Source organism: Plecotus auritus, assembly GCF_963455305.1.
Source record: "Plecotus auritus genome assembly, chromosome: 2".
NCBI lineage: Eukaryota > Metazoa > Chordata > Mammalia > Chiroptera > Vespertilionidae > Plecotus > Plecotus auritus.
Window position 1 is genome coordinate 38,593,807 of NC_137771.1, and position 22,877 is coordinate 38,616,683.

General features: G+C 42.4%; 1 protein-coding gene across 2 annotated transcripts in view; it reads left to right on the forward strand.

The window, feature by feature from the left end:
* Positions 1–22,877, forward strand: part of LOC308243096 (cytochrome P450 4A11-like) — a 62,203-nt gene that overhangs the window by 6,112 nt on the left and 33,214 nt on the right. Inside the window, exon 1 of one of the 2 annotated variants that reach the window (XM_080658260.1) lies at positions 16,685–16,803. The exons of the other annotated variant lie outside the window; for it this stretch is intronic. Within the exon in view, the coding sequence (XP_080514386.1) occupies positions 16,756–16,803 (48 nt within the window). The 5' untranslated portion in view covers positions 16,685–16,755. Of the gene's footprint in view, positions 1–16,684; positions 16,804–22,877 lie in introns of those variants that run through there. 2 annotated transcript variants of the gene reach the window in all.

Here is a 22,877-nt window from a genome sequence, read left to right on the forward strand (position 1 = left end):
GAAAAATGGGAATGACATAGCGCCTACCACTGTCAGTTATTGTGAGAATTACATGAGGTAACAAATGGGTAACAATGGGCACTGTGCTGAAGCAGTGAGTGCACACATGAATTTCAGTATTGCAGTTATCAGAGAAACAAGGGCTCCAGCCAGGGAGACCCAGGGAAGTGAAATAAGTGGTATGTCATTCACCCACTCAGTCATAAACAAATTTACACTAAACAAAAATATGTATTCTAAACAAATATATTCCATCAATAAGCAAATATGCAAAGGGCTAGAGACATTGTCATGCAGCTTACTAGCTACCACATATTTGCCACTTAGTGAATGTAAATTAAGTGTATGATTAACCATGGTTCAAATCTTCTCTTAAATGCCTTAATCCCTACATTTTCAAAAACTCGGAATGAACCAGCTACAACAGCCCACTATTGAGAAAGTGGTGTAGTGGCCTTTCCCCTAGAACAGTGGTCAGCAAACTGCGGCTCTGTTGACTAATGAGTTTGCCGACCACTGCCCTAGAATAAAGCTAAAAGCTGGAAATGATTGTATGTGCTGCTAAAGAACTAGAAAACATAGTCAAAACCATTTTAGCAGAAAGAAGGATGTTCAAATGCACAGAAATGAATTAGGTAACAAGATTAAGTAAAAGACTTTAATGACTTCTTTTTTTTATTTAAGTTCTTTATTGTTTAACTAGAGACGCGGTGCATGAAATTCATACACTTAGGGAGGGGTGGTCCCTCAGCCTGGCCTGTGCCCTCTCGCAGTTCTGGAGCGCAGGGAGCAGGCCTAAGCCATCAGTTGGACATCCTTAGTGCTGCCACGGAGGTGGAAGAGGCTCCCGCCACTGCAGCTGTGCTTGCCAGCCATGAGTCGGGCTTCTGGCTGAGTGGCACTTCCCCCGTGGGAGTGCATTGACCACCAGGGGGCAACTCCTGTGTTGAGTGTCTGCCCCCTGGTGGTTAGTATGCATCATAGTGACCGGCTGTTCTGCCATTCGGTCTATTTGCATATTAGCCTTTTATTATATAGGATGGTCTTTGGTTGATTACTTCCCACCCACCCACCCATGATCGGGGCAGGGGAGGGATGCAGGAGGTTGGCCAGCCAGGGAGGGACTGTGAGAGGGCTCCAGGGTATGTCTGGCCCATCTCGCTCAGTCTCGATTGGCCGGACATGAGCAGCAAGCTAACCTACCGGTCAGAGCATCTGCCTTCTGGTGGTCAGTGCACGTCATAGTGACTGGTCAACTGGTCAACTATCTGCCCCTTGGTGGTCAGTGCACATCATAGCAAGTGGATGAGTCGCCTTAGCATATTATTAGCATACTAGAGGCCTGGTGCATGAAATTCGTGCACTTGGGTGGGGGTGTCCCTTAGCCCAGCCTGCACCCTCTCCAATCTGGGACCCCTTGGGAGATGTCTGACTGCCGGTTTAGGCCCAATCCCTGTGGGACATCCGGCAGTCAGACATCCCTCTCATAATACAGGACTGCTGACTCCCAACCACTCGCCTGCCTGCCATCCTGATTGCCCCTAACTGCTTTTGCCTGCTGGCCTGATCGCCCCCTAACCACTCCCCTGTCAGCCTGATCAATGCCTAACTGCTCCCCTGCCAGCCCGATCACCACCAATTGCCTTCCCCTGCTGGCCTGGTCCCCCCACTCAACTACCCTCCCCTGCCAGCCTGGTTGCCCCTAACTGCCCTCCCCTGCCAGCCTGGTCACCCCCAAATGCCCTCCCCTGCAGGCCTGGTCCCCCCAACTGCCTTTCCCTGCAGGCCTGTTCACCCCCAACTGCCCTCCCCTGCAGGTCTGGTCCCCCCCCAACTACCCTCCCCTGCCAGCCTGGTTGCCCCCAACTGCCTTCTCCTGCAGGCCTGGTTGTCCCCAACTGCCCTCCCCTGCTGGCCTGGTTGCCCCCAACTGCCCTCCCCTGCTGGCCTCGTCACCCCTAACTGCCCTCCCCTGCTGGCCTGGTCACCCCTAACTGCCCTCCCCTGCTGGCCTGGTCACCCCTAACTTCCCTCCCCTGCTGGCCTGGTTGCCCCTAACTGCCCTCCCCTGCCACCCTCCCCTGCAGGCCTGGTCGCCCCCAACTGCCCTCCTCTGCCAGCTCAGTCACCCCTAACTGCCCTCCCCTGCTGGCCTGGTCACTCCTAACTGCCCTCCCCTGCTGGCCTGGTCACCCCTAACTGCCCTCCCCTGCTGGCCATTTTGTGACAGCCATCTTGTGACCACATGGGGGTGGCCATCTTGTGCAAGGGTGTGATGGTCAATTTGCATATTACCTATTTATTATATAGGATTATACTTTAATTGGTTGAATGGACAACTGGACGACTGGACACTTGAGGGGGTAAGGTTGATCTCTTACCCCCTCACCCCCTGCCTTCCCTCATAGGTTGGACAGTCTATTCGATGCTTCTATGACTCTTTTTGTTTTTGTTCATCAGTTTATGTTGTTCATTATATTCCACTAATGAGTGAGATCATGTGATATTTACCTTTCTCTGACTGGCTTATTTCGCTTAGCATAATGCTTTCCAGTTCCATCCATGCTGTTGCAAATGGTAAGAATTCCTTCTTTTTTACAGCAGCATAGTATTCCATTGTGTAGATGTACCACAGGTTTCTAATCCACTCATCTGCTGATGTACCATAGTTTTTTGTTTCAGACAAATTTACTTACTTTGGAGACAATAAGACTTTTAGACTCTTATAATTTTTCCAAAAAATCCACACCTGTGGGCTTCCAGTCAAGGCAGTGGAGTAGGGCAATGCAGTACTGGCATCCTCTCACACCACATCAAAATTACAACTAAACTACCAAACAACCATCATTCAGAACCATCTGAAGTCTAGCTAAACAGAAGTCTGATAACTAAGGATCTGTGGAAGAAGCCACATTGAGACTAGTAGGAGGGGCAGAGAGGCAGAATGAGCTGGTTCTACACCCATCTGTGTTGGTTAAAAATTGGGAGGTATATCTAGGTAGTGGAGGTGCCCCCTGAGGAGTGAGGGATCCCAGCCTTACACCCGGCTCTACACCAGGCCCCCTGCCCAGGCTTACAATGCTGGGAAGAGAACCCCCATAACTTTTTACTTTGAAAATCAGTGAGGATTGTGGCTGAGTGAGACAGAGAGCTGCTCCAGTCCCAGGTGTTATTCTTAAAGAACACACACACAGACTTACTTAGACTCACTTGCTCTGAGCTCCAGTGCAGGTACAGCCATCAAAAGGCTCCAGAGACATACTGGGAAGAACTGAAATTTCTGGCTTCAGGGTGATGGCTTGAGGGGAAGTTTTCTCACAGACAGCAGTGCTGGCAAAGGCCATTGTTTCTTTGCTGAGTCATCCTACTGACAGGGCCAGCAGACAGGTGTCATACCTGTGTCTCCATCATCTTGGCTGACATTGTTTGCCCCTGCCTCATGATTTCATGAGACCATGCCCCACCTAATTTGAAGCTCCACTAGTACCCTTTTCATATAAACAGCTTTTTTTTTTTTGCTCATACTTCCTGAAATCTCTTAAAAATTCACAAATCCCAAACAAGCAGTGCCTTGCCTCATAATGTCCTATACCTCTTGGTAAGTGGCCCCAGGAGCCACATTAGTGGTAGCTGGCCTTGGTTTGAACCTTGGCCTCTCCTGGACACTTTCAAGCCCAGCACAAGTAGCAGACATCTGCTAATTGCTCTGTAGCTCATGCTGGATGACCCTGAGCAGGGCACAGGCAGTGGCTGACCTTGGCATGCTCCTCACAGGAGGCCCCCAAGCCAGCACATAACAGTAAAAATCTTCAGATGCCAACTGAGCACCACCAGCTACCTCCATGAGCAACGCACTCATGATGTGCTGAAGCAAGTCCTGCTCTATGGGGTCACGCTGTATAGCAGATCCTCTACTGTACTTCCAGCTGATCAGCCTGAGCATATATCCCTTCCATTGACATGCCAATAGCAATCAAGCTGAAACTACAACAGGAGAGTGCACACAACCCACACAAAAGGCACATCTGGAGTGCCCAGCTTGGGTGACCAGGAAAACTGTACCAATGGGTCCTATAGGACACTTACTACATAAGGCCACTCTACTAAAACTGGAATATAGAGAAGCTCAACCTAATACATTGAAATAAACAAAGGTATACAGCCAAAATAAGGAGACAAAGAAACATGTTTCAAATGAAAGAACAGAATAAAACTTCAGAAAATGAACTAAACAGAATGGAGACAAGCAATCTACCAGCTGTGGAGTTCAAAATACTTGTTATAAGAATGCTCCATGAATATAGGAGAAGAGTAGATGAACTCAGTGAGAATTTCAACAAAGAGGAAATAAACAAAGATAGAATACATAAAAAAGAACCACTGTGAAGAAATGAAGAATACACTAACCAAAATGAAGAATACATCACAGGGAATCAACAGTAGAGTAGACAAAGCAGAGGGTCAACTCAGCGATTTGGAAGATAAGGAAGCAGAAAACACCCAAGTCAAATAGCAAAAAGAATTAAAAGAAATAGGATAGTTTAAGGAGCCTCTGGGACAACTTCAAGCATAGCAACACTGGCATCATGGGGATGCCAGAAAGAGAACTGAGAGAGCAAGGCATTGAACACCTATATGAAAACATAATGACAGAAAACTTTTCTAATAAGGTGAAGGAACTAGACATAGTTCAGGAAGTAGAGAGTCCCAAACAAAATGAATCGAAAAGGGCCCACACCAAGACACATCATAATTAAAATGCCAAAGGTTAAAGACACAGAGAGGATCTTAAAAGTAGCAAGAGAAAATCAATTAGTTACCTACAAGGGAGCTCCCTCAAGACTGTCAGCTGATTTTCTCACCAGAAACATTTCAGGCCAGAAGGGATTGGCACAAAATACTCAGAGTATTGCAAAGCAAGGATGTATAACCAAGATTACCCAGCAAGGCTATCATTTAGAATAGAAGGATAGACAAAGAGCTGCCCAGATAAGAAATAGATAAAGGAGTTTATCACCACCAAATCAGAATTACATGAAATATTAAAGGGCCCTTTTTAAGAAAAAGAAGAAGAAAAAAAGATAAAGCATGAATAATAAAATGGCAATAAACATATACTATCTATCAACAAATACTTTAATAAAAATGGATTAAATGCTCTAATTAAAAGACATATGGTGGCTGAAGGGATAACAACGCAAGACCCATATATACACTGTCTACAAGAGACTCATCACAGAATGAAAGATATACACAGACAGAAAGTAATAGGATGGAAAAATATATTTAATAAAAATGGGGATAAAAAGCTGGGGTAGCACCTATGTTCATAGCAGCACAATTTACAATAGCTAAGATTTGGAAACAGCCTAGGTGCCCGTCAGCATATGACTGGATCAGAAAACTATGGTACATCTACACAATGGAATACTATGCTGCCATAAAAAAGAAGGAATTACTACCATTTGTAGGCACCTGGATGGAATTAGAGAACATTATGCTAAGTGAAATAAGCCAGTCAATGAAAGAAAAATACCACATGATCTCACTCATTTGGGGATAATGAAAAACATTATAAACTGATGAACAAAAAGATAGATACAGAGGCAGTAAAGCATCAAACAGACTGTCAAATTACAGCAGTAAGGTTAGGGAGAGGTGGGGGAAATAAGAGATCAACTGAAGGACTTGTATGCATGCATATAAGAGCAACCAACGGATGCAAAACATTGGTGGGTGAGGGCATGTATGGGAGTGGGGTGGGGGGGCAATGGTAAGATATGTACACATATAATACCTTAATAAAAATTTGAAAAAAAAAAACTGGGGTAGCAATACTTATACCAGACAAAATAGACTTTAGAACAAAAGTTATAACAAGAGACAAAGAAGGGCCCAGAAATTCCATTTCTGACTATTTATCCAAAACTTAAAACACTAAATCAAAAAGAAACACACATCCATTTGTTCATTGCAGCAGTATTTATAATAGCCAAGATATGGAATCAACCTAAAGGTCCATCAATAGATGAATGAATAAAGAAGTGGTACCTATGAAATATGACTCAGCCATAAAGAAGAAAGAAATCTTGCCATCTGCGACAGCATGGATCATCCTGGAGAGTACTGTGCTGAGTGAAATAAGTAGACAGAGAAAGACAAATGCCACATGATTTCAATCCTATATGGAATCTAAAAAAATAAACAAGTAAATGAACAAGCAGAATAGAAACAGACTCTTAGGTACAGAGAACATTTTGATTGGAGGGGATTTATGGCTGGGTGAAAAAGGTGAAGGGATTAAGTATAAATTGGTAGTTACAGAATAGTCATAGGGATGTAAAGTACAGCACAGGGAGTATAGTCAATAATCTTATATAATAAAAGGGTAATATGCAAATAGACCAAACGGCAGAACAACCAAACAACCAATCAAAGTGTAATATGCTAATGATATGCTAAGGCTGCTCAACCACTCACTATGACGTGCACTGATCACCAGGGGGCAGATGCTCCGACCAGTAGGTTAGCTTGCTGCTGGGGTCTGGCAGATAGGGACTGAGTGAGATCGGCTGGACACGCCCTGGAGCCCTCCCGAAGTCCCTCCCTGGCCCGATCGTGCACTGGTGGGGTCCCTCAGCCTGGCCTGTGCCCTCTTGCAATCCAGGACCCCTCACAAATGTCAGAGAGCCGGTTTCAGCTCAATCCCACAGGCCACTCCCCTTGGGAGGGCGTCAGATGCAGGGCTCATGGTTGGTGAGCAGGGATCATGGCTCCAGATCGATCGGGACTGATTAGACATGAGGCACAGTGGGGCTGGGATGAGCGGCAGCAGCAGGTAGGAGCTGCAGGTGGCGTTGGACTGTGGGTTTTGGCCCGATCTCTGCAGGCCACCCAGAGGGACCCCACCCATGCACAAATTCATGCACCAGGCCTCTAGTATTGTAATAACTAAATATGGTGTCATATGGGTACTAGATTTACAGGGTAATCACTTTGTAAGTTCTATGTTTAATCACTGGGTTGTACACCAGAAACTAATGTAATATTGTAAAAATAAAAAATAAAAAAATAATAAGCCACATCTGGAACACAAGGAAGTAGAAATAATAAAAGCTGACAGAAACATATTTTCAGAAATAGTCTCTCACTTGATCCTCCCAATTTCAGGGCAACTTAAGATTCATTTCACAGATAAGGACATGGAGCCAGAGAAAGTGCCCAGGCTGAACCAAATGTGAAAGCAAAGCTAAATATATGTTCCTGTCCCAGCTTGGTCTCTTGGCAGTCATTGCAAAGGGACTGGCATATGTATTGTAAAAATTAACAAAAAGAAACCTCATTTAAATGAAATCAGGAGGCCAGAAGGGGAACTCTATGTAGTACATGGGTCACTGAGCTAAACAAGAAGAACTCTTTTAATTTTTTTTAATTTTTTAATTTTTTTAAATAAATCTTTATTCAGATTATTACAATTGTTTCTCCTTTTTCACCCGGTTCCCACCCCACCTTCTGCCCTTACCTCCCCGCCAATGTCCTCATCCATAGGTGTATGATTTTTGTCCAGTCTCTTCCTGAACGCCCCCATACCCCTTTCCCCCTGAGAATTATCAGTCCACTCCCTTTCTATGCCCCTGATTCTATTATATTCACCAGATTATTCTGTTCCTCGGATTTTTTATTCACTTGATTTTTAGATTCACTTGTTGATAGATATGTATTTGTTGTTCATAATTTTTATCTTTACTTTTTTCTTCTTCCTCTTCTTTAAGAATACCTTTCAGCATTTCATATAATACTGGTTTGGCGGTGATAAACTCCTTTAGCTTTTTCTTATCTGTGAAGCTCTTTATCTGACCTTCCATTCTGAATGATAGCTTTGCTGGGTAGAGTAATCTTGGTTGTAGGTTCTTGCTATTCATCTCTTTGAAAATTTCTTGCCACTCCCGTCTGGCCTGCATAGAAGAACTCTTTTTAAAAAGGCTCTCTCAACATTCTGTTCTCCTCTATAACAGACTTTCCTTTCCTTTGTTTCTTGGGATTTGCACTTGATTCATCATTAGACCTCACGTCCAAAATTGTGATTCTTCATTGTTCTCAAATAAACTCATTTTGCTGGAGAAATATCTGGCTTTCTATTTGTTCAAGGTCAACAGTATGGTTTTACATTTGTGCCAGACATTTTCTGGCCAGGATTCTCTAAAAACTGGTTGGAGGGCATGTAGGAGCTGCCAAGGAAGTAGGATGTAGGGAAGGAGAGAGTGGAGATCAGATGACTAGCCAGTCTGAAATGGACTGGGCTGAGAAATCAGAACAATGGACTGGGATAGGGGTTAAGTTACATAAGTCAGAGAGACCCACCTGAGGAGGTACAAAGGATACTAATATCTGGGCCCAGATGGGTAAATCATGGTCAAGGTATGGATCCAAATGCCTATCATTAGCCCATATTTTGAAATTCAGGGTGGAAGACCCTAAGTCAATTCTCTTTATTTTGGGGGGCTCAGAAAGTATTTGTCCTCCTCCCTTCCACCCTATATGGCTGCTTCCTATATGTACTTGGTATTTTTTAAAGAAACTTAGGCTCTACACAGGGTCTGAGTCAGACTTTTTAATGAGCCTAGTGGTGCCCCGTGGGGTTAACTGGTACTATGTACCCTGAGGGGTTACTGGTGACTTTTCTGAAGTGTTGACAGGTCCTTTCTCTTCCTGTTCTGACTAACAAACTCCTGACTCTACCTTTGAAAACTATTTCAAATCTGATCCCTCCTCTCAAGTCATGCTGCTGCCAGGGTGATAGGTCAGACCTTCCAGCTAGTCACACTGACAGCAAAATACCTTTCACTCAGTGGCCTGTGGGATAATGTCAATACCTTGCTTCAGAACCACCATGGGTGTTAAGTAGGCACTGCCTATGTAATGTCCTCTTGCTCATTATGGAACGCATGGCTCATCAGACATTACCCCCCTTCCCTTGCTTTCATCTTTGTCTTCTACTGCTCACCTGTCATTTTACTGTTCATCTAAACTGAACTTGTCACCATTCCCTAAAACACCTTTACCTTTGCTTTTCCTTCTCTCCTTAGACCAAGCCTTGGCAAGGGAGCAAGAATCCAGATCAGAACCAGGTTCATGAGAAACAGCTCCAAACCGTGGCCAACCGACCCTTCACCACCACTCCAATAGCTGGACCTAAAGAGAAAGGTTCTATTGATTTTCTTTCCCTTGGTTGCACGTCCAAAAGGACCAGGAGCTACAACAGCTTCAAAAAAGGGTAGAGACATTCCCGTGTGCCTGTCCTCGCTGGCTATGGGGAGCAAGTTCAGATTCAGCCCTGACTACATGAAGGTGATCCTGGGAAGATCAGGTGACAGCTAAACGGGAATCATGAATCCCAGGCAGGAGCAGCTCTTCTGTCTTAGGTATACATCCTTGGGTTGTGAAATTCTAGAAGAGACATAGTTCTTCCATCATTACCTGAACCCTCTAACAAACCACCCTCCCAGTCTAAGGTTAACAATATTTACATAAAACTGAATGCTTAAATAGCTATGAGGGGCCAATTTCTGTTTTCTTTCTAACTTCTTTCTCTCCCTTCCTCTCTTCCTCCTTTCCTTCCTCCCTTTCTTCCTCCCAGTTTTCCTTCCTTCCTTCCTCCCCACTTTCTGTCTCTCTCTCTCTTTTTTAAATAAATCTTTATTGTTCATATTATTACAATTGTTCCTCTTCCCCCCCCATAGCTCCCCTCCACCCCACCCCACCCTCTGCCCTTAACGCCCACCCCCCCCCCCCCCACTGTCCTCATCCATAGGTGTATGATTTTTGTCCCGTCTCTTGCCAGGATTGTCAGTCCACTCCCTTTCTATGCCCCTGATACTATTATATTCACCAGTTTATTCTGTTCATCAGATTTTTTATTCACTTGATTTTTAGATTCACTTGTTGATAGATATGTATTTGTTGTTCATAATTTTTATCTTTACTTTTTTCTTCTTCTTCTTCCTCTTCTTAAAGAATACCTTTCAGCATTTCATATAATACTGGTTTTGCGGTGATGAACTCCTTTAGCTTTTTCTTATCTGTGAAGCTCTTTATCTGACCTTCAATTCTGAATGATAGCTTTGCTGGGTAGAGTAATCTTGGTTGTAGGTTCTTGCTATTCATCTCTTTGAAAATTTCTTGCCACTCCCGTCTGGCCTGCATAGAAGAACTCTTTTTAAAAAGGCTCTCTCAACATTCTGTTCTCCTCTATAACAGACTTTCCTTTCCTTTGTTTCTTGGGATTTGCACTTGATTCATCATTAGACCTCACGTCCAAAATTGTGATTCTTCATTGTTCTCAAATAAACTCATTTTGCTGGAGAAATATCTGGCTTTCTATTTGTTCAAGGTCAACAGTATGGTTTTACATTTGTGCCAGACATTTTCTGGCCAGGATTCTCTAAAAACTGGTTGGAGGGCATGTAGGAGCTGCCAAGGAAGTAGGATGTAGGGAAGGAGAGAGTGGAGATCAGATGACTAGCCAGTCTGAAATGGACTGGGCTGAGAAATCAGAACAATGGACTGGGATAGGGGTTAAGTTACATAAGTCAGAGAGACCCACCTGAGGAGGTACAAAGGATACTAATATCTGGGCCCAGATGGGTAAATCATGGTCAAGGTATGGATCCAAATGCCTATCATTAGCCCATATTTTGAAATTCAGGGTGGAAGACCCTAAGTCAATTCTCTTTATTTTGGGGGGCTCAGAAAGTATTTGTCCTCCTCCCTTCCACCCTATATGGCTGCTTCCTATATGTACTTGGTATTTTTTAAAGAAACTTAGGCTCTACACAGGGTCTGAGTCAGACTTTTTAATGAGCCTAGTGGTGCCCCGTGGGGTTAACTGGTACTATGTACCCTGAGGGGTTACTGGTGACTTTTCTGAAGTGTTGACAGGTCCTTTCTCTTCCTGTTCTGACTAACAAACTCCTGACTCTACCTTTGAAAACTATTTCAAATCTGATCCCTCCTCTCAAGTCATGCTGCTGCCAGGGTGATAGGTCAGACCTTCCAGCTAGTCACACTGACAGCAAAATACCTTTCACTCAGTGGCCTGTGGGATAATGTCAATACCTTGCTTCAGAACCACCATGGGTGTTAAGTAGGCACTGCCTATGTAATGTCCTCTTGCTCATTATGGAACGCATGGCTCATCAGACATTACCCCCCTTCCCTTGCTTTCATCTTTGTCTTCTACTGCTCACCTGTCATTTTACTGTTCATCTAAACTGAACTTGTCACCATTCCCTAAAACACCTTTACCTTTGCTTTTCCTTCTCTCCTTAGACCAAGCCTTGGCAAGGGAGCAAGAATCCAGATCAGAACCAGGTTCATGAGAAACAGCTCCAAACCGTGGCCAACCGACCCTTCACCACCACTCCAATAGCTGGACCTAAAGAGAAAGGTTCTATTGATTTTCTTTCCCTTGGTTGCACGTCCAAAAGGACCAGGAGCTACAACAGCTTCAAAAAAGGGTAGAGACATTCCCGTGTGCCTGTCCTCGCTGGCTATGGGGAGCAAGTTCAGATTCAGCCCTGACTACATGAAGGTGATCCTGGGAAGATCAGGTGACAGCTAAACGGGAATCATGAATCCCAGGCAGGAGCAGCTCTTCTGTCTTAGGTATACATCCTTGGGTTGTGAAATTCTAGAAGAGACATAGTTCTTCCATCATTACCTGAACCCTCTAACAAACCACCCTCCCAGTCTAAGGTTAACAATATTTACATAAAACTGAATGCTTAAATAGCTATGAGGGGCCAATTTCTGTTTTCTTTCTAACTTCTTTCTCTCCCTTCCTCTCTTCCTCCTTTCCTTCCTCCCTTTCTTCCTCCCAGTTTTCCTTCCTTCCTTCCTCCCCACTTTCTGTTTCTCTCTCTTTTTTTAAAATAAATCTTTATAGTTCATATTATTACAATTGTTCCTCTTCCCGCCCCATAGCTCCCCTCCACCCCACCCCACCCTCTGCCCTTAATGCCCCCCCCCCCCACTGTCCTCATCCATAGGTGTATGATTTTTGTCCCGTCTCTTGCCAGGATTGTCAGTCCACTCCCTTTCTATGCCCCTGATACTATTATATTCACCAGTTTATTCTGTTCATCAGATTTTTTATTCACTTGATTTTTAGATTCACTTGTTGATAGATATGTATTTGTTGTTCATAATTTTTATCTTTACCTTTTTCTTCTTCTTCCTCTTCTTAAAGAATACCTTTCAGCATTTCATATAATACTGGTTTTACGGTGATGAACTCCTTTAGCTTTTTCTTATCTGTGAAGCTCTTTATCTGACCTTCAATTCTGAATGATAGCTTTGCTGGGTAGAGTAATCTTGGTTGTAGGTTCTTGCTATTCATCACTTTGAATATTTCTTGCCACTCCTGTCTGGCCTGCATAGTTTCTGTTGAGAAATCAGCTGACAATTGTATGGGTGCTCCCTTGTAGGTAACTAACTGTTTTTCTCTTGCTGCTTTTAATATTGTCTCTTTGTCTTTTGCTCTTGGCATTTTAATTATGATGTGTCTTGGTGTGGTCCTCTTTGGATTGCTTTTGTTTGGGGTTCTCTGCGCTTCCTGGACTTGTAAGTCTATTTCTTTCACCAGGTGGGGGAAGTTTTCTGTCATTATTTCTTCAAATAGGTTTTCAGTATCTTGCTCTCTCCCTTCTTCTGGCACCCCCATAATTCGGTTGTTGGTACACTTGAAGTTGTCCCAGAGATTCCTTACACTATCTTCAAATTTTTGGATTCTTTTTTCTTTTTTCTTTTCTGGTTGGGTGTTTTTACTTCTTTGTATTTCAAATCTTTGACTTGATTCTTGCTATTCTCTAGTCTGCTGTTGGATCTCCATATATTATTTTTTATTTCAGTCAGTGTATGCTTAATTTCCAGTTGGTCCTTTTTCATATCCTCGAGGGTCTCACTAAATTTATTGGCCTTTTCTAGAAAATTCTTGAATAACCTTATAACTGTGGTTTTGAACTCTATATTCAGTCATTTGCTTTCCTCCATTTCTTTCATTTGTGACCTGTTTCTTTGTCTCTGCATTTTGGCTGCTTCCCTGAGTTGATAGAGTGGCTTTGTGTTCTAGGTGTCCTATAGGGCCCAGTGGCTCAGCCTCCCCAGTTACCTGAGGTGGACACTCTTGGTGCATCTTTTTGTGGGCTGTGTGCACAGTCATGTTGTAGTTAAGCCTTGATTGTTGTTGGTATCACTGGGAGGAATTGACCTCCAGGCCAGTTGGCTGTGAGGTTCAGCTGTGTCTATGCTGGGAGAACTTCTGTGCTGGAGACACCCTTATGGGAGAAGACTTGCAAAAGCCTCTGTGCTCAGCTTGGATGGGGCAGAGTCTCATGGTGGAGCAGACAGCAATGGCTTCCCGTCAGCCCTGCCCTATGAGGCCCCTGGGTCTCAGTGTCCCGCAATTATCACTGCAAGCACCTCCACGAGAAAGCTGCCCTTGAGTTTTGCCCGCTGCCAGACAGTCCAGTTTCTCTCAGAATAAGTCTGGATCCCCAGAGTCTCACCCAGAACTGGAGTTCAGAGCTGTCAGGAGCTTTTGTCTACCTCCTGATTGAGAAAGCCAGCTGCGTACTCAGTTGCCAGCTCTCTCTGTGCACGCCACGGTACCTCTGCCTTCTGCAGCTCCTCTGAGTCTCAGTGTGCTTTTCTCTTTCCTTCTAGTTGTAGAATTTCCACTCAGCCAGCCTTCCTGTGGTTCTGGATGATGTCCATTTTGTTTTTTAGTTGTAGTTTTGAAATTGTTGTGCAAGGCAGCAGTTTAGGTGTTTACCTATGCCACCATCTTGGTTTCTCTGTCTCTCTCTCTCTTAATCAGTTTGAGATGATCTGTTATTTAAATTTCATCAGCTCTAAAAGACAATTTTCTATCCACCATGGCTTGGGCTTGGCACCTCTAATTGTTGCCTATCCTGGTCATGGGATGACTAAAACCCCAGACCACAGATTTCTGTGTTTTCTCTGGCACTGAGGATAGAACCTATATTTCTGGCAGACTCACCATCCTAGTCCTGTGGGTGTTCTGCTGTTGGGACACTTATCTGTTTTTCTGAGCCTACAGCAGCTATAAGTGTTACCATAGTTACCTAAATATTATGAAAAATGAAGAGAGCAAGGGAAGTCAGGCATTATTAAGCATGGTCTGCTGGGAACACTAAGCCTGCTTGCTTCACCAGGAAGCTACAACTTCACACTCCTCACCCAGGGAACCACTGGTCCATTCCCTGCAGATCATTGGGGAAATAGATAGAACAGTGGGACATAAGAACATGGGAAATAAAGTAAAAATGGCACAGGAGAAGTGCTTGTCCATAAGGCCTGTCAGTGTAACCTGGGGTCAGGGGAGGGAGGAGATCATTGGCTATGGCATGGAGCCAATGCAAGCCCAAGTAAACTTTGGAAGTAGATTGGTTATTTTGGAAAAACTCCTGGTTAAAACCCCAGGGAACAAAGAAACTTTCTCTCTTTTGATGCCCCAGACTTGCCCAGTTTGTTCACATTCTCTCTCACCAGGAAACACGTGACCATGCAGGCCTACCATCAATTTGGGCCATGGTAGACTGTGTGCCTCCAAAAGGACTAAGCTTTAATATGAAGCAGAAATCTGGACACTGGCCTTTGTCTTGGCCTTGCTGAAGACTGGATTGGACATTTTCCATGGCCAGTGGATGGAGATGGGATATTGGAAACCCAGAGGTCTATTTCCACCCTAATAAATCACCTTGCCACACCATAATCTCTGGTGTATAGATCCTTATAATTCTTTTCTTGTGGTGCCATGGAAAAGCCTGATTTCAACCTACAACATTATGGCAGAGAGACTTGGGGATGAGAGGCATGTGGGAGGTCACTTAAGACAAACTACCAGCTGACAATGACCAGGAAGGGCCAGTAATCCAGGGTCTGGACCACAGTTTTCTCCTTGGGGCTGCCTGCCTTGTTTAGACCCCTTCAAGTTCCTATAATGCCCTTCCTTACCTTTATGACCTGAAGTGTTGTTGTTTTTTGAATTCTCACCGAAGGATATGCTTATTGGAGAGAGAGATAGAGAGAATATTAATTGGTTGCCTTCGTATGTGCCCCAACTGGGGATCAAACCCAAAACCTAAGTATGTGCCCTGACTGGGAATCCAACTCACAGCCTTTCGGAATGTGGGACAACACTCCAACCAACTGAGCCATACCTGCCAGGGCTCAGACCCAAAGTCTGATGATTTTTACTGAAAAGGAGAAAATTCTGAGATTCCCTAAATTAATAACTGCAGGCCAGAGGGGAAAGGATGACAAGAGAGGTTAATTCGTTAACAACTACAGGATAAAAGCAACAAAGACTACTTACATTCCTGACTGTGCATTGAAACTTAGAATTAACTTCCAGGGGGCTATCTTTCCAATTACCTAAAGAGGACAGCTAGGTGCGATGGAGCCCTAGGAACCTATGCTTCTTGCTTAGTCATGAACTTTCCAACTATTGCCCACACCATCCAAAGGAGCAAACATTTCTTCCTGATGAACTCTGCACCTATCCCAGGACTAGCTCCACTTCAGCTTCTCCCACCCCCTTCATCTGTAGCCAATGTAAACTATTTCAAAACAACTCACATCTTTCTTCCCCTTCCCTGATGTATAAAAAGAGCCTGTCAAGTCCTGGCTGGAGTGGCTCAGTTGATTGAACCATCATCTCTTACACCAGAAGGTGACAGGTACCGGTTCAATTATAGGTCAGGAGATATACCCAAGTGCAGGGTTTGGGGATTGAGATATCAGGGTGCAAGGGACTGTGCTGGTGTTTGCATGTGTCACTATATTGGTGATGTCACCCTCTCTAAGCAGCATTCAAGCAGACCCTACTCCGTGAGTGTGCTATAGAGGGGAGGCTTGACTTGCAATCAGATGGTGCTAAATCTCTCAGCCCTTATGTGCCTCCTGATTCCCAGTCTGGCAAATGCTCTGGTGCATGGGGGAGGTGCCAGAGGTCTGACTGCTGTTTCTTTCCTTCCCTTTCACTGTCTCTCTCTCCCTCTCTCTCTCTCTCTCAAAAAAAGTCTTAAAATTTTTTTTAGAGTCTGTTAACTCCTATGACAAGCATGTTGCCTTCTCTATCTGGCACTGTTGCTAGTGGTTTAGACTTCATGCACCAAGACTTGATCCTTTTCTGGCATATAGCTCAATAAATCTTCTGTTTCAAGACAACTTTTCTTCTTGCAGGTATTTCTTTAAAAGCTTCCCAAAAGTGGATGGGACAGGAGGTACCCAGTCACTAGCTTGGATCCATACTACTTTGGTCATTGCCAAGGGAAAGCATGGCCATGGTAGAAACAGGTCCTGCTCTCCTTCCATCTCCATTTCTAGAGCAATGGTCATTCCCCTGGACAATAGGACAAACTGCCAGTAGCTGACATGGGCAGTGACAACTTTAATGGCAGGACAGACATCCCAAGATGTCACTCAAGCGGGCTCTGGTTGGGGCTGTAAGACAGGAGCAATGAATGCCTCAGTGTCACCTGTCCCCACTGTTTGGGGAAACTCCCATCTAGAGCCCCACCTCACCTCCAGGTCATAGGCCTCCCAATACCTTGTTTGTTCTGTATATTCTCCTTCAGGAACTCCAAGGCCATCAGGATATGAAAAATCTTTTTTATTCTCAAGTGAGGAATTTCTTCTACCAGAATGACATCATCTACTGGCTGACACCTGATGGCCTCTGGATCCAGTGGGCCTACCAGCTCACCCATCAACACACAGGTTGGGCTCCACCTCCTGGGCTGCTCCCCTCCTTCATCATGTACATATCAAAGTGACTGGCCCTGACCCTCAGGAAGAGTCTGACCCCTGCGTTGGGGTTCTTGTTCCAACATTAAGAAGGGTTCAGCAATCTGGAGAAAGGCTGTGCATAGATTAAGAGTCCAGAGATGAAAGATAATTTTGAAAGGCATTGGGGTTCAGAGGAGCTTAGCTAAAGGAGCCAAGTTCTCCTTGTCTCAGGACCCCTTGCTTTTTATTTTATTAACACAAATTGTCCTAAGGCAAGATGGATCTATATACTTCAAAGGGTAGGGTTTCATACAGAAGCATTGTCAGATTGGGGGATAGCCTACGGCTGTTCAGGTGTTTTGGCCAACAGGAGGCAATGACATGTAGATTAAGATGCCATGAGCTGTCTGGCAGTAAACAATCATCCTATTCAGGTTTTGGGGAAATGCCTTTAGCCATCCCAACAGGTGATAACATATGTGACTCAGTCCTTGTTGAGTCCCCAAGTTCCATCAACCTTTTGATGAAACTCTTGCAATTATGACATGCTGGAACTGGCTCCTAGCATCTCACCCTTTTTTATTTTTTAAATTTAACAAGAATGTATGTTTTAAGATTTTTAAATTCAATGGAAAGGATAGAGTTTTCTCATGTCCCTTTAAATTGCTGCCAGGCATTAAAGGAATTAGCCTGCAATCAGTTTCTTTGTGGGCCAACAGTTCTTTGAGTCCCAATTTCAATGTCCAAGAGTTCCTTATGTGTACATGTCAGCAATGATATGCTAGTTCTGGATAGTGGAGAAACGGTGGCAATGCAGGTCTGCCCTTCTCTGGTTTGGTCCTGGGCAACCTGCAGCAACGCACAGCTGCTGACTGCTAGTATGGCAAGGTGTCTTCACTATCTTCATTTCTGGACTGTTTCTCCTCTGTTCTTGGAGGCCACTGCTATTTCTGTGGTTGGAGCAGTCTGTCAGTTCCTCTCTGGGATCCGTTGTTGCAGGAATCCATGCGGGCTTGGAGGAGTTTTCTGGAAATATACAAACATATTCTTGACCAAAGGTGAATAAAGGAATCTTTTCTATAAATTAGACCTAGGATCCTTTCATTTTTGTCCAAACGATTTTTCTTTTGGCTTATGTTGACACTATGTGTGTTTTCATGGGTGTCTTGCTATCAACATTACAAATGAAAATTAATTTTCAAAGTAAAAAATTTAAAGCAATTAAGGAATTTACTTACAGGATATTTTCCCACTATCCCCCCCTTTTTATTTAAATATTAGGAGGCTTTTGGAAATTTTACAATGGAGTCTTGATAACTTTTTATTTTTAATTTTCTGTATAGACATATGACTGCTTTGGATTCATTGCATGTTAAGCAGTTTTTACCATGAAATGAACCATCCATAAAAAATTTGGTTAATACTTCAGGAGCAGGTTTTTGTCCAGTACAATTAAGTTTTTATGAATATTCACTTATTTCAATTAGCCAATTTAAATTAATCTGAAATAAGGTTTATTTTTTAACTTCACTTGACGCAGTGGTCGGCAAACTCATTAGTCAACAGAGCGGCAAACCGCAGCTCGCGAGCCGCATTTTGCTGACCACTGTCCTAGGTTATGGACAATAAATTATATTAATTAAATTTCTGCTATTGGTGTTTAAGTAACTTTACATAAACTTCATCAGGGAGGCAAAAACACAAGTTATTTACTTTATGAGGCCAAATATATTGACTTTTAATTACAGTTCTTAAGAAGTTTGAAGGAAACCTCTATTTCCTTCCATAGTAATTTCTAGGCCAGCTGTTAAAGAGTTTTATTTAAAAGAAGCTTTGTCTTCCTTTTTTACACCACGCAACCTACAGGGCTACTGCTTGAATACTGAGTCATGCATCTGAATAGCTATATTACAAGGACTCTCATTACAATAAGTTGACTACTATTTACTGTCAGATTTAATATTTTAACAACAATCTTAGTTTACCCTGTAAATATTAGTGGAAGAGATTTCAAAATTTTCAAATTTTTCCTTTTTATTAAGCTTAGAATTTTATTTTTAAAGAGTATCCCCTTTGGCTTATTTGCATATACAGAGGGATCATGGGAGGTCTCAGTAACTTTCTTAGAAGACTTAATCAAATTGCTTACAAAAATATTGGCTTCTTGTATAACTTAATTTATATGAGACCTTGATTATATTTTAAAAGCTAATTTATTAAGTAATTAAAGTAGGCATTTTTATTAAAAAAGCAAAGCAAGTAAATTTAGTAAACTTATATGTCTGATTCACAAGGCACAAACGCTGCCCACCTCTAGCCTAATTGAAATGCAGGCGGCTGGAGGCTTTTGTCTTTTAAAATTCCATCTCAAAATTCTGCTGTTGGATTTCAAGAAATATCCAAGCCACTTTATTTTTTTTATTTTATATTTTTTATTAAGGTATTATATGTGTACATATCTTACCATATGTGTACATATCTTTCATTGACTGGCTTATTTCACTTAGCATAATGTTCTCTAATTCCACCCAGGTGCCTACAAATGGTAGTAATTCCTTCTTTTTTATGGCAGCATAGTATTCCATTGTGTAGATGTACCATAGTTTTCTGATCCAGTCATCTGCTGACGGGCACTTAGGCTGTTTCCAAATCTTAGCTATTGTAAATTGTGCTGCTATGAACATAGGGGTGCATATATCCTTTCTGATTGGTGTTTCTAGTTTCTTAGGATATATTCCTAGGAGTGGGATTACTGGGTCAAATGGGAGTTCCATTTTCAGTTTTTTGAGGAAACTCCATGCTGTTCTCCACAGTGGCTGCACCAGTCTGCATTCCCACCAGCAGTGCACGAGGGTTCCTTTTTCTCCGCATCCTGGCCAACACTTGTGGTTTGTTGATTTGTTGATGATAGCCATTCTGACAGGTGTGAGATGGTATCACATTGTTGTTTTGATTTGCATCTCTCGGATAATTAGTGACTTTGAGCATGTTTTCATGTGTCTCTTGGCTTTCCTTATGTCTTCTTTTGAAAAGATTCTATTTAGGTCCATTGCCCATTTTTTAATTGGATCATTTATCTTCCTTTTATTAAGTTGTATAAACTGCCTGTAGATGTTGGAGATTAAACCTTTATCAGTGATAACATTTGCAAATATGTTCTCCCATACAGTGGGGTTTCTTGTTGTTTTGTTGATGGTTTCTTTTGCTGTACAAAAGCTTTTTATTTATTTTTTATTTTTTTTATTAAGGTATTATATGTGTACATATCTTACCATTGCCCCCCCCACCCCACTCCCATACATGCCCTCACCCCTCAATGTTTTGCATCCGTTGGTTACTCTTATATACATGCATATAAGTCCTTCAGTTGATCTCCTATTTCCCCCACCTCTCCCTAACCATACCGCTGTAATTTGACAGTCTGTTTGATGCTTTACTGCCTCTGTATCTATCTTTTTGTTCATCAGTTTATAATGTTTTTCATTATCCCCAAATGAGTGAGATCATGTGGTATTTTTCTTTCATTGACTGGCTTATTTCACTTAGCATAATGTTCTCTAATTCCATCCAGGTGCCTATAAATGGTAGTAATTCCTTCTTTTTTATGGCAGCATAGTATTCCATTGCGTAGATGTACCATAGTTTTCTGATCCAGTCATCTGCTGACGGGCACTTAGGCTGTTTCCAAATCTTAGCTATTGTAAATTGTGCTGTTATGAACATAGGGGTGCATATATCCTTTCTGATTGGTGTTTCTAGTTTCTTAGGATATATATACCTAGGAGTGGGATTACTGGGTCAAATGGGAGTTCCATTTTCAGTTTTTCGAGGAAACTCCATGCTGTTCTCCACAGTGGCTGCACCAGTCTGCATTCCCACCAGCAGTGCACGAGGGTTCCTTTTTCTCCGCATCCTGGCCAACACTTGTGGTTTGTTGATTTGTTGATGATAGCTATTCTGACAGGTGTGAGATGGTATCGCATTGTCGTTTTGATTTGCATCTCTCGGATAATTAGTGACTTTGAGCATGTTTTAATGTGTCTCTTGGCCTTCCTTCTGTCTTCTTTCGAAAAGATTCTATTTAGATCTGTTGCCCATTTTTTAATTGGATCATTTATCTTCCTTTTATTAAGTTGTATAAGCTGCCTGTAGATGTTGGAGATTAAACCTTTATCAGTGATAACATTTGCAAATATGTTCTCCCATACAGTGGGGTTTCTTGTTGTTTTGTTGATGGTTTCTTTTGCTGTGCAGAAGCTTTTTATTTTGATGTAGTCCCATTTGTTTATTTTCTCTTTGGCTTCCATTGTCCTAGGGGCAGTATCAGTGAAAAAGTTCTTTTGGCATATGTCTGAGATTTTGCTGCCTGTGGATTCCTCTAGTATTTTTATGGTTTCCCATCTTATATTTAAGTCCTGTAACCATTTTGAGTTTATTTTTGTGTATGGTGTAAGTTGGTGATCTAGTTTCATTTTTTTGCATGTATCTGTCCAATTTTCCCAACACCATTTATTGAAGAGACTGTCTTGACTCCATTGTATGCTCATGCCTCCTTTGTCAAATATTAATTGTGCATATTGGTTTGGGTCGATATCTGGATTCTCTATTCTATTCCATTGATCTATATGTCTGTTCTTGTGCTAGTACCAGGCTGTTTTGAAGACAGTGGCTTTGTAATACAGCTTGAAATCTGGTATTGAGATCCCTCCTACTTAATTCTTCTTTCTCAGGATTGCTGTGGCTATTCGGGGTCTTTTTTTATTCCAGATGAATTTTTGGAGAGTTCTTTCTAGGTCTGTGAAATATGCCATTGGTATTTTAATGGGGAGTGCATTGAATCTATAGATTGCTTTGGGTAGTATGGACATTTTAATGATGTTGATTCTACCAATCCATGAACATGGTATGTTCTTCCATCTGTTTACATCTTCCTCTATCTCTTTTTTCAGTGTCCTGTAGTTTTCTGCGTATAGGTCTTTTACCTCCTTGGTTAGGTTTATTCCTAAGTATCTTAATTTTTTTGGTGCGATGGAAAATGGGATTGCTTTTTTAGTCTCTCTTTCTGTAAGTTCACTATTGGTGTACAGAAATGCCATAGATTTCTTGGCGTTAATTTTGTATCCTGCTACATTGCCGAATTCATTTATTAAGTCTATTAGTTTTTTGATGGAGTCTTTCAGGTTTTTTATGTGCAATATCATGTCATCTGCAAATAAGGACAGCTTTACTTCTTCTTTTCCAATTTGGATGCCTTTTATTTCTTCTTCTTGTCTAATTGCAATGGCTAATACTTCCAGTACTATGTCAAACAGGAGTGGTGAGAGTGGGTATCCCTGTCTTGTTCCTGTTCTTAGGGGAAATGGTTTTAGTTTTTGCCCATTGAGTATGATGTTAGCTGTGGGTTTATCATATACAGCTTTTATTATGTTGAGGTATGATCCTTCTATTCCCACCTTGTTGAGAGTTTTTATCAAGAAAGGGTGTTGGATTTTGTCAAATGCTTTTTCTGCATCAATTGATATGACTATGTGATTTTTATCTCTCAATTTGTTTATGTGATGTATCATGTTTATTGATTTGCGGATATTGTACCATCCTTGCATTCCTGGGTTAAATCCTACTTGGTCATGGTGTATGATCTTTCTGATGTACTGCTGGATCCAATTTGCTAGAATTTTGTTGAGGATTTTGGCATCTACATTCATGAGAGATATTGGCCTGTAATTCTCCTTCATTGTGTTGTCTTTATCTGGTTTTGGTATTAGGGTGATGCTGGCTTCATAGAAGGAGCTTGGAAGTGTTCCTTCCTCTTGAAATATTTGGAATAGTCTGAGGAGGATAGGTTTTAGTTCTTCCTTGAATGTTTGGTAAAACTCTCCTGTGAAGCCGTCTGGCCCCGGGCTTTTGTTTGCTGGAAGCTTTTTGATGACTGCTTCCATTTCTTTCATAGTTATTGGCCTATTGAGATGTTTAGATTCTTCCTGATTGAGTTTTGGAAGGTTATATTTTCTAGGAATATGTCCATTTCCTCCAGGTTGTCCAGTTTGTTGGAATAGAGTTGTTCA